We start from the raw sequence: 12,332 nt of genomic DNA, 5'->3' as shown, positions 1-12,332 counted from the left end.
AACCCTAAACCCTGAACCCTGAACCCTAAACCCTGAACCCTGAACCCTAAACCCTGTTACAGCGTGCACGTGGCACCTCCAAGTAAGCAAGAGGTTGACGTCAAGAAACCCTCTGCGCATGATGATCCAACTCCAGAATCCAAATCAGTGGGGTCCCACAACACTTTAAACCCTTACGGCGTCTGCTTACCTGGCCTTACTGGTGACAAGTGTCCTGCCGACAAGTATCATCCACCCCCGGATCAACCCAAACCCAAACCGAATCCGAACCCAAATCAATCGGGTAGTAGTGGCAGTTTAAGTGATGCTGATTTGGCGGATGGAGTTTCTGCTGGGGAAGCAAAGGGAGGTGGGGGTGGTCAAAAGGATGCTGGAAGCGCCGGTAGCGGAAGTCCAGGCGCAGCAGGCAGTAGCGCTGGTGGCGCCCAAGCAGCTGGTAGTAGTGGTGGTGGTAGTGCCCGTGGTGCAGCAGGTGCCGGTGGTGGAGCACGTGGTTCCCCTCCTTCCAGTGGCACCAGTTCAGACACCAATCAGCCAGATCAATCCATGCTCCCTCTTCCCTCGAAACCCTTCGACCCCCAGGATCTCATCCCTTATACCCCCGCGATCATTCCCGCGGTGGTTGGCATTGGGCTTATTGCGTTCTTCCTCTGGAAGGTAAGTACATACGGCAATCAGGGAATGCCGCACGTGCAGGATGTTTATACCTCAGACCATCCTTACGCGCACCAATACATGATAGTTCTAATCCATATACTCCTACACCTGCGTGCATTCCTTTTATCCTACCGTCCTCACCCTACTCTTTACCCCCCTTTTTCTGTTTAGTATTTTGCGTACCTCGCCAAACGCCGACGACAGTTTCGAACCGTTCGTGACGTGCCGTCACCGCCACTCGACGAAGAAATATTGCAACATCTACAACGCGGCGAGCCGCCACCCGATTACGGGTACACCATGATTAGGGATAGGCAACCTGCGTCTGCTGCCGGCCGCCGCGGACGACGTCATCCACGCGTGCATAAACGCACCATCATCGACCTACATCTAGAAGTGCTCAACGAATGCGACGCGGCCGCATGGGAAAACGTCAAAGACGACTATTTGCAAATACTCGTTGAAGAGTTTATGGGGGGCAACAACATGTGTACAAGTAGCTCGGATGTCTGTACCCCAGACGACGGTTTAGCAACCCACGATTCGACAACCCGCGATGTGACAACCGCGCATTCGACAAACCGGGATCTACCGATCGATTCCGACGGCACAGATCCATGTCCACCACATGACCCCGATCCATGGAGTTGTATGGAAACCATACGGTTAGAACAGGGCCCTTGTGCACCGAATGAGGACGACCCCGATCCATGGAAGTGTATGGAAACCATACAGTTACATGCCGAACAGAGTCGTTCACAACCAGCAGCGATACGTGAAATGCGGGCCCACCACTGGCACACCCATTGGATTAACTGGATTGACCGCAACAAGCACCTCTTGCGGGCGTGCACGACACAGCCGTGGTTTCTGCAATTAAAAGCGGATTGGAAACAATACGTGCGTCAGCACATGGTGGCAACCGCACCATCCGGTGAGCACAGGACAGCTGCAACCATGGAAAGGACGAAATTGGACTTGTGGAGACAATGGGTAGCGCAACAACATCGGCAAATGCGTATGTATTGTGAGGCGCAGTGGTTTCAACAGTTGTTGAATAATGTAGACGCGGCGACAGAATCGCAAAACGGCGAAGTACCTGGAGTGGAAACAGACTTAAACATGCAAATAGTAACAGCAGCAGCAGACATGCTACAAGTGCGAGATGTACCACGGTCCCAACCACTGCATCAGCAATCTTACATGAAAAAACCGTTAACCGCTAACATATGGATACTGATCCTGGCATTAGTCATAGAACAGTGCGAAATCGAATGTCGTTTGCAGGAGAAGGAGTTGTATGTGGATGATCTATTGCAGCAACTGTGACATTAGTATGACGGGGCATATGAATGCGACATAACGCATGCTGACCGTACACCACTTTTATTTCATTATGTGATATACTTAATATATTTCGCGTTTACATTATTCTATACCTTCTTTTTTTTTTTCTGCTCTCTTCTGCTTACTTGTGCTTACTTTTGCCTTGTTTGTTTCTTGTTGTGTAGTCAACTTCTTTTAACATGACCATAGGAACAGGGTGGGTACAGCTTACATGCATAACAAAACGTAGATTTAAATGAATAATATGAACGGGTAGTATTCTCCTTTATGTGAAGTTAATTATTACAACATGCGCACGTGCATTCTAAGGGTATAGTGCAGAACAAATATAGCATGCGACTAAGCATTCGAGTATAAGGAGAGCTTGTCTCTCCGAGCAACGCAGGCCGCGTAAACCGCATTGTAGCCGAGTGTAACCACGCGTCGACCAACGCGGCCAAGTGTAACCACGCGTCGAACAACGCGGCCGATTGTAACAACGATTCGACGAAGTACCCGAGTAAGCATTGTGCCGAGTGCAAGAAAGGAGGGAGAGATTGTCTCTCCGAGCAAACTCGTCGACCACAGCAGCCGCGTAAGAAGCTTCGAGCAAGCGGTTCGAGGGAAGTAGCCGCGTGTAAGAACGGAGGGAGAGATTGTCTCCGAGCAAGGGGTCCCAAAAAACGGATTCGAGGGAGCAGACAGTGCGGGGGCGCAGAGCGAAGGAACACACAAATTTTATGGGATCCACACGGGCCGCAACAACGGCGACAACGACGGCAGAAGAATTTATGTTGTTGTTATTACTGCGGTTTTTAGGTGTACACGCACAGACAGACAGTGTGTGTGTGCCAGGCGTTTAGTGGAGACCGGTGTAGAAAGGGGGGAGGGGGTATTATTCATGACGTGTTGTGTGTGTAGGGTAGTGTAGTAATACTTTTTTCCCCCCTTTCTTCAACAGCAGGAACGCAGCCGGACGGCTGCCACGACGGCGGCAAGGACGGACGAAGTATTTGATGTTGTTGTTATTACTGCGGTTTTGAGGTGTACGCAGAGACAGTGCGTGTCACGGCGTTTAGTGGACACCGGTGTAGAAAGGCCTATTCATGACGCGTTGCGTGTGAACGGTAGTGTAGTAGTACTTTTTTTTTTTTTCCTTCCTTTTTCTTTTGTTTTCTCTTTTCCCTTTTGCTCTTTTTGTTTTGCTTTTTGATTATTCTTTACGGTGGAGCAAGTTCATGTGTGGACCCGAGAGAACGTCTGGTCTGTATTGTGTAGAGCATGTTGTTATGAATTTGTAGGACTATGTTTTTTTTCGTTCACTTTTTTTTTCTTGTTCCCCTTTTTTCATTTCTTTTTTTCCTTCTTCCAAATCCCGCGCTTTGTAGGATGTGTGATTAAATTCAGATAGCGGTATTTTGTTCATGGGACATGCTTCCGCAGGGACCCTATACTGCAAGACATGTTCCATTCGCTACAAATCTGAATACTAAGTAACAGAATATTGTGTCCATATTATATTCAAGCTGTTATCTGAGACATAATGATATCATTCGTTTCATTATATTGGTTTATGGTTGTGACAATATGTCGTATCAGAAGTTAGGGGCTTTATTAGCACATTATGTACTATCGAGGCGTCTGCAGGGCAAGACGGCGGACTATAAGGTATTTTATTAAGATTAAGACCTGGCACGGCGGTGTAATTATAACCGCCTCTATATATGATAGTATGTATACATGCCTGTATATATAATTGTGCGCATGCGAGCGTGCACTAATTCCCTATTAATCATACAATGCGCACATACCGCACGCGAAGTACGCACCCAGGCATGGGAACATATGAATATGGACGAGAACGCTAGTGTGGCCACTTATGCACACACATATATATTCCTTATGCGCCATACAGGAATTCATATGGACAGATATAAAAGCGCTACTCGAACAGTTTGTGAAATATATGCAGAACGAGGAACTAGACACCCTTGCAGCTAATTGTTTAAACCACGGTTACACATATCCGCCAAAGGCAAAAAGACCGCTCGTAGCTAAAGCGGGCGACAGAATTATGTGCAGACTGATGACACGAGCAATATTTTTTATGAATGCGCCGCGTACGCAGTCCGGCGGTTCGCACAATACCGAAGATCATAATGACGCGTTGAAGGAACATATAAGATTCGCAATAGTAAATATATTTATGTACATATTGAACGAATCTGCATGCAAAAGTGACATGGGTATATATTATGCATGGGAGGTTGTGAAAAAGCTGGAAAAAGGTTGGAGTGGCCACATTACAACGGGAAACTGCAAGCGGGGAGAGTTTGAAAACATACACAGCGAGGAATTCGACATGGGGAAAAGGATTAGGGCATGGTTACAGGACAATACGACATTGAGGGACACATTTGCTGGTCCCGACATACACAGTACATGTAAGAACACATTAGCAGGAAATGGGCGCAAAGAAACGGGTACAAAGGAATCTAATGCAAAGATTGAGCTCACGCACGCGGAAAAGTCAGTTATAGAGACATTAGGCAAGGGGATGAAGACACTTGTTGACGGGGTGAAGACGGCGGTAGAGACATGCGAGCAGACACCTGGAGCATGCATGCAGTCTATCGACGCTGTCTCCCGTAGCGATCCGGAGGATGCCGACAGTAAGGCCATAGAACATAACCCTGTCGACAGCGGTAAACCAGCACAAACAGTAGCGGCAGGTAAGACCGATGAGAGCAAGCACGAATACGGCACGCTCTCTACGTACCGTACGACTGCTCATGGACGGCGCCACACAATACACGCACGCGGCGAGAACAGCACAGCAAACGACTTCGTAGCACCACTTCGCTCAACGTACACTTGCCGAGTGGAGCGGCCACGACGGCAGTGGTAGCGGCGCGGACGGAGATGAGTGGCCACGGCAGCGATATCGGAGGCGAGGGACGCAGACGAGCGGAACGGGACGTCGAGAAATAAAACTTGTACTGCTACCATCTAGCCCAAGTTCACCGCGTACGCAGTCCACCTCACCGTGCGCTTGCTGTCGCCTGACGCAGTCCATCGCAGTCCATCTCGATCCATGCAGCCGACCTACCGTGCCGCTAGCTGACCGCACCGTCCCGGCCCCCTTCTTTCTGTACCACTTGTGTCCTCTGTTGTTATCATGTTTCTACCATATTTCTCCTTTTTGTAGCGGGGACGGACAAGAACAAAAAGAAAGAAGACAGCAGTAACGGGCAGGTAGTAACGACGACACCAGAAGTACCACCAGTTAAGGTACCAGAGGCACCAAAGGAGGTTGTTCCTGAGAAGAAAGGACCGACAAAAGGGACAGGGGAAGAGGGAGTGGCCAGGTCCGATGATGCCGCACCGGCATCCATACCACAACCCCCACCTGCGGCACCACCACCATCACAATCATCGTCGGCATCGGGCTCAGGAACACCAACACCGCAGGATGCAGACAAAGCAGGTAAGTGCACAGAGAGTTCCACCAGTACGAATAAAAACGGATCCGGCGTTAGCGTAAGCTTCGGGTGTACTTCAGACGCAGCTTTAGGAGTTCCCTCTAGTAAACTCCCGACTCCCCCTGATCCAGCGCCAGGTAACAATTCCTATGCACCATAGTGCAAATACACACCCGAAGTAACATTAGAAGCACAAAAAAAAAAAAAAACAAGAAACAACAATTTCCGGAGAGAGAGGGAGAGACATCACGGAGATAACACTGAGAGCGAGAAACCAAACGTCGAATGAGACTGACCGGCACAGCGTGCCGGGGCAAGCCAGGCGAGCGAGTAAGCCGCCGCGGGATGTAGACGTCGACAGACGCAGACGCACACACACACTGTGTGAGTGTGTTGTGTGTTGTGTGTGGCAGACAGAGAGAGTCTTTTCCCGGGGTGGCACCCTACCCCCGTCCGCCGGGGTCATCAGTTAAACGACGGCAACGAACTATCAGCGACTGGACGGTGAATCCAACGATCGGTTGCATCGTGTGAGCAATCAACCATCCAACGCAAACTTCAGTGTTCTCATGTTTTCCTTCACCCTCCTTTACTTCACTTTACACGTGCAGATCGCACACAAAGTAACAGTGTACCACAGCCTGCCGCAGCAGCGGAACCACCGGCTGCACCCGCATCAGCCGCACCGGCCGCAGCAGGAGCAGGAGGCAAGGGACCAAGTCAAGGGCCAGGACCTGGACAACAACCCCCCCCACCTCCACCACCGCCACCAAAACCGAACCCGAACCCAAATCAATCGGGTAGTAGTGGCAGTTTCAGTGATGCTGATTTGGCGGATGGAGTTTCTGGTGGGGAAGGACCAGGCGGCGGTGCCGACGTTGGTGATGGTAGCCTCGTCCCAGGTGCTGCAGGCATTGTACCTGGTGTTCCTGGAGTGGGAGGCGTACCGGGTGTCGGTACCCCCGGTTCTCCGGAAATTGGTCCTCAGGGTCCTGCGGGTCCCTCAGGGGAAACAGGGTCCTCCTCAGGACCAGTCTCAGGGCCTGAGGCCAAAGACTCGGGAACATTGGAAAAGGCGAAAGAGAATGTCAACTTACAGAAGGATGATCCTAGTATCCATGCTACTGCCGAAATCCCTACATGGACCTGGGACGACCTTATCCCCTACACCCCCGCGATCATTCCCGCGGTGGTTGGTATTGGGATCATTGCGTTCTTCCTCTGGAAGGTAAGTACATACGGCAATCACGGAATCCCGCATGTGAAGGATGTTTATACGTGAGAACATACCTACGCGCACCAATATATGATCGTTATAACCAATATACTCCTACACCTGTATTCATTCCTTTTATCGTACCGTCCTCACCCTGCTCTTTACCCACTTTTTCTGCTTAGTATTTTGCCTACCTCGCCAAACGACGACGAACATATCGAACCGTTCGTGACGTGCCGTCACCGCCACTCGACGAAGAAATATTGCAACATCTACAACGCGGCGACCTGCCACCACCCGATTACGGGTACACCATGGTTAGGGCTAGGCCACCTTCGTCAACATCCGACCGACGACGACGTCAACCACGCGTGCATAAGCGCACGATCATCGAGCTACATTTAGAAGTGCTCAACGAATGTGAAGCAACCGAATGGGAAAACGTCAAAGACGACTATTTGCACATACTCGTTCACGAGTTTATGGGGGGCAACAACATGTGTACAAGTAGCTCGGATGTCTGTACCCCAGACGACGGTTTAGCAACCCACGATTCGACAACCCGCGATGTGACAACCGCGCATTCGACAAACCGGGATCTACCGATCGATTCCGACGGCACAGATCCATGTCCACCACATGACCCCGATCCATGGAGTTGTATGGAAACCATACAGTTAGCCACGGACCCTTGTGGACCTAAGGAAGATGACCCCGATCCATGGAGTTGTATGGAAACTATACCGTTAGCAACGGAACCTGGTCCACCTCACGAACAGGACCAATGCAGTTGTATGGAAACTATACAATTACAAACGGACCCATGTCCACCGCATGAACACGACCCCGATCCATGGACATGTATGGAGACTATACCGTTAGCACCGGGCCCTTGTCCACCGAATGACCCCGATCCATGGAGTTGCATGGAAACCATGCAGTTAGAAACGCACCCTTGTCCACCGAATGAACACCACCCCGATCCATGTAGTTGTATGGAAACTATACAGTTCGCAACGGACAATTGTCCTCCTAATGACTGCGATCCATGGCGTTGTATGGAAAACATACAGTTAGCAACGGACAGTTCTCCACCGAATGACCCCGATCCATGGAGTTGTATGGAAAACATACATACAGACACAGCACAGAGTCCCTCTACTGGTCGCGGGCATGCGACTTCGGACTGCATCCATTGGATTAACTGGATTGACCGCAACAAGCACCTATTGCAGGAGTGCACGACGCAGCCGTGGTTTTTGCAATTAAAGGCGGAATGGAAACAATACCTGCGTGAGCACATTGCGGCAAACGACGCATCCGGTGAGCACAGGAAAGCCGCAACCATGCACAGGAAGAAATTAGACTTGTGGAGACAGTGGATAGCGCAACTACATCGGCAAATGTGTATGTATAACGCGGAGGCGTGGTTCCAATACCTATTGAGTAACATAGAACAAGAAAACACATTACACGGGCAACGAGTGCCCGGACCTAACAAAGACACAGTGCAAGCGGCCATCATATCCGGCCTAAACACGGAAGACACCCACTTGATGCCAGAAGTACCCCATGAAGAACATATACCGTCACCCAGCGTGAAACAGCGCGAACAGCAGGACCTATATCCGGATCTATATAGGACGAAATGGTTAACCGCTAAAATATGGATACTGATCCTGGCATTAGTCCTAGAACAGTGCGAAGTCGATCGCAGTTTGCAGGAGAAGGAGTTATATGTGGATGATCTATTGCACAACATCTGCAATTAGGATGACGACGCTCATGCATGCGGCATAACGCCTGCTAACCGTACACCACTTTTATTTCATTATGTGATATACATAATATATTTCTGGTTTACATTATTCCATACCTTCTTTTTTTTTTTTTCCGCTCTGTTCTGCTTGCTTGTGCTTACTTGCTGTTTACTTTTGCCTTGTTTTGTTCTTTTTCTGTGTAGTCCACTTCTTTTAACATGCCCATAGGAACAGGTGGGTACACGTCAACTGCATATAACATGTACATTTACATGAATAATATGAAGGGGTAGTATTCTCCTTTATGGGAAATTAATTATTAAAAGCTGCGCACGTGCATTCTACGGGTATCGTGCAGCACACATATAGCATGCGACTACGCATTCGCGTATAGGGTGCTTCTGTGCCGCGTCGCCGTCATCGCGCTTTCGTAACGGGCATTGTCTCCGAGTGTAAGACCGATTCGACGAAGGAGTGTCCGAGTGTAAGAACCAGGAGGAGATTGTCTCTCCGAGCAAACGTGGCCGGGTAAACAGAGATTGTCCGAGTCAGACCGATTCGACGAAGGAGTGTCCGAGTGTAAGAACGAGGAGGAGATTGTCTCTCCGAGCAACCGCGTCGACCCACGCGGGCGATTGTAACAACGATTCGACGAAGGATTGTCCGAGTGTAAGAAGGAGGAGAGATTGTCTCTCCGAGCAAACGCGTCGACCAAAGCGGCCAAGTGTAAGAAGGATTCGACGAAGTAGCCGAGTGTAAGAAAGGAGGAGCATTGTCTCTCCGAGCAAACGCGTCCACGAGATAGCCGAGCAACCGCGGCCGCGTGTAAGAACGAGCAGAGATTGTCTCTCCGAGCAACCGCGTCGACCAAAGCGGCCGCGTGCACGCAGGAGGACCATTGTCTCTGCGAGCAACCGCGTCCACCCACGCGGCCCCGTGCAAGACCGATTCGACGAAGTAGCCGAGTGTAAGAAGGATTCGACGAAGTAGACGAGTGTACGAAGGTACACATTGTCTCTCCGAGCAAACGCGTCGACCAAAGCGGCCGGGTACACGGATTGTAGCCGAGTAACGCGGCCGAGTGTACGAAGGATTCGACGCAATAGCTGCGTGTACGAAAGGAGGAGAGATTGTCTCGCCGAGCAAACGCGGCCGCGTAAACACGACTGTCCGAGTGAAGCAGTTCGACGAAGTCGCCGAGTGTAAGAAAGGAGGACGATTGTCTCTCCGAGCAACGTGACCGAGCAAACGTGGCCGGGTGAACGTATTCGACGCAGGATTGTCCGAGTGTAAGAAAGGAGGAAGACATTGTCTCTCCGAGCAAACGCGTCGACCAACGCGGCAAGGTGCAAGACCGATTCGACGACGTAACCGAGTGTAAGAACGGAGGGAGACATTGTCTCTCCGACCACACGCGCCTGCGTATAGGCCCTTGTCCGAGTGTAACCGCGCTTCGACGAAGTAGCCCAGTAACAAGGACGCGGCGAGTAGGGCAAATTGATGTTGTTGTTATACTGCGGTGTAGCCTACACCGGTGTAGAAAGGCGTATTCATGACGCGTTGCGTGTGTGAACGGTAGTAGTAGTAGTACTTTTTCCTATTTTTTCCTTGCCTGTTTTTTTTTTTTTCTCTCTTTAATTTTTTACTAATTTTTGTTTCTGTGCATATTATTCTTTCCTAAACAATATCAGAATAGTGTAAACAGTTTGTGTACTGTGCAATTCTGTATTGTGCATTTTCCTTATATAAATTATATGTGTGATCGGATTTTCCCCACTAATATAGTAATAAGCATATTCATGAGGCACAGGTGTGCACGGCATCAGGGCGGAATATGAATAATGTGCACAATATTCTCACATAGCATTAATATCCTGTATTATGGCACGTAATGCACCATGGCCGGGCACTTAGTAAATGTAATGGCCGAATGGGTACGAGCCAGGGAACTATCGGAGCAGAGACAGGTTGATGTAAGTGTTCACTCAGAACAAGGAAATGCACGACACAGCGACGAAGGGCGGCGGAATATAGTGTTGGTACATATATGTGCGGTAACACATACGGAAAGCAAGGTAGAGTCCTATAGAGTTGATATATTGTTATATATTAATCATTTTCTCTATGTATATATTTCGTAGAAGGCACTATGGGCAGATATGGAAAATGTATTAAAGGATTTTGTGGATTACATGGAAAAAATAGAGGACCGATTAGAAATGTATGCCACAAACTGTGAGGCTGCAGGTTGGACACGTAGAGGACGCGAGCACGAACAAACAAGATATACCGATCATTCAGTTGGGGATGTCATGAAATGCAGACTCATGGTTGGAGCATTACATTTTGTAACTGGGTGGAGCAATCAACTGAAAAAGGATAACGACCCATCGCACAATGATACGGCCATGAAGGCTATTATGAGGTGCCTCGTGGGCAATGTTTTTGCGTATATATTGGCTGAAATAAAGTGTGGATATCAGTGGCTAGGACCAGACTGGGCATGGCACACCATGCAGGAGTTTGCTGAGGGCAGCCAAGACCCGTCTAATCCAATTTCAAGTGGAACATGTACGCAAGACATATATACGGGTATTAAAATAGGGAAAGGGAACTTACAGGAAGCGGTAAAAAAATGGTTACAGAAAAGTCCAAAGATAAGTGCTAGTATAAAACAAATAGAGCAGAACCCACAATGCCACATACCCTGGGCACAGTACAAGAGGCGTATGCAACAGACAGGGCAAGATGCAGACATTTCCAGTATATTTCAGGAGACACATATGCAGGGGTTAGTAAAACAGCAGGTAACAAAAATGTTTAAGACAATTACCAAAACAGTAACAAGGGAGCACAGAAGGGTACGAAATAGACCAGGGGGAGCCATGAGATCCGAGGATAGTGCTGTTGAATCTGCGGACGAGGAAGAGGACGACGACGATGAAGAGCAGCAGAACGCAGAAGAGAACATGAAGCACAGGACAGGTAACAGTGCGACTCCTAAGACTACGAATACGAATAGTACGGCCGCTACCGATAAGACTGCGGATGGATGCCGCCACCACAACAACACGCACACGCGGCGACGACGGCAGCGACAGCGGCAACGACGTGTAGACGAGGGCCGGAGTGGGATGGCGCCGACAAATAAAAGTGTACTGCACCATGCAGCCGACCCAGTCAACCGATTGCACCTCGACCCACTGCATCGTACCCAACATCGAGGCGACCATACCCTACTCACCCACCACTCCTTTGTTCTTTGTTTTTTCATCCATTCCGCTTTGTTTTAACAAACATCGACCCTCTCTGTTTCCCCTTCTTAGCTAAACCAATGAGTCCAGCGCCGGGGCCAAATGGAACAGATGATAAGAACAAGGACCAAGCACAACCGTCAAGCACACAATCACCAGCAGTTTCAGGTACAGGTACAGGGGGAACTCCATCACCACCAACAGGACAACCACGATCAGATGGCTCAGCAGCAGAGAACGGGGTCACATCAGCAACAGTACCCGTACCACAACCGCCACCTGCGGCACCATCATCACCGAAAGCAGGGGACACGGCATCCACGGAACAAAGCCCAGGTCGAGGACCAGGTCAGGCACCAGGACCTGGACAACAACCCCCGCAACAACCACTACCACCCCAGGGCCATGCGCCTGAGGGCACCCAAGGCGGGCAGGATGCAGACAACGCAGGTCAGTGCACACAGAGTTCCACCAGTACGAATACGAACGGATCCGGCGTTAGCATCAGCCTCGGGTGCACTCCAGATTCCGCGTGGGGAGTTCCCTCTAGTATACCTCCAAATCCCCCTGATCCAGCGCCAGGTATCAATTTCTATGCACCATAGTGCACATAAACACCCGAAGTAACATTAGACGG

At 49.7% G+C, this 12,332-nt stretch overlaps 3 protein-coding genes across 3 annotated transcripts in view; all 3 read left to right on the top strand.

Moving 5' to 3' along the window:
• The window catches only part of AK88_04626 (uncharacterized protein), a gene marked incomplete at both ends in the record, with an annotated part of 4,985 nt that extends 2,999 nt beyond the window's left edge, over positions 1 to 1,986 (top strand). The window contains 2 exons of the mRNA XM_012482236.1: positions 63 to 657; positions 829 to 1,986. Coding sequence (XP_012337659.1) covers positions 63 to 657; positions 829 to 1,986 — 1,753 coding nt within the window. The remainder of the gene's footprint in view (positions 1 to 62; positions 658 to 828) is intronic.
• Positions 1,987 to 3,570: 1,584 nt separating this feature from the next.
• Positions 3,571 to 8,453, top strand: AK88_04625 (uncharacterized protein; the record flags this gene model as incomplete). Its single annotated transcript, XM_012482235.1, has 5 exons — positions 3,571 to 3,651; positions 3,899 to 4,715; positions 5,192 to 5,602; positions 6,077 to 6,693; positions 6,864 to 8,453. 5 exons carry the CDS (start codon positions 3,571 to 3,573, stop codon positions 8,451 to 8,453), a joined length of 3,516 nt encoding a protein of 1,171 aa, XP_012337658.1.
• Positions 8,454 to 10,339: 1,886 nt separating this feature from the next.
• On the top strand, positions 10,340 to 12,300 carry AK88_04624 (uncharacterized protein; the record flags this gene model as incomplete). Its single annotated transcript, XM_012482234.1, has 3 exons — positions 10,340 to 10,414; positions 10,583 to 11,462; positions 11,768 to 12,300. The coding sequence occupies 3 exons, from the start codon at positions 10,340 to 10,342 to the stop codon at positions 12,298 to 12,300; spliced, it is 1,488 nt and encodes a 495-aa protein (XP_012337657.1).
• Positions 12,301 to 12,332: the final 32 nt, after the last annotated feature.

The sequence above is a fragment of the Plasmodium fragile genome, assembly GCF_000956335.1.
Source record: "Plasmodium fragile strain nilgiri unplaced genomic scaffold supercont1.69, whole genome shotgun sequence".
NCBI classification, from domain to species: Eukaryota; Apicomplexa; class Aconoidasida; order Haemosporida; family Plasmodiidae; genus Plasmodium; species Plasmodium fragile.
The sequence above is the reverse complement of the archived record's forward strand: the minus strand, read 5'-3'. Positions and strand labels throughout refer to the sequence as shown.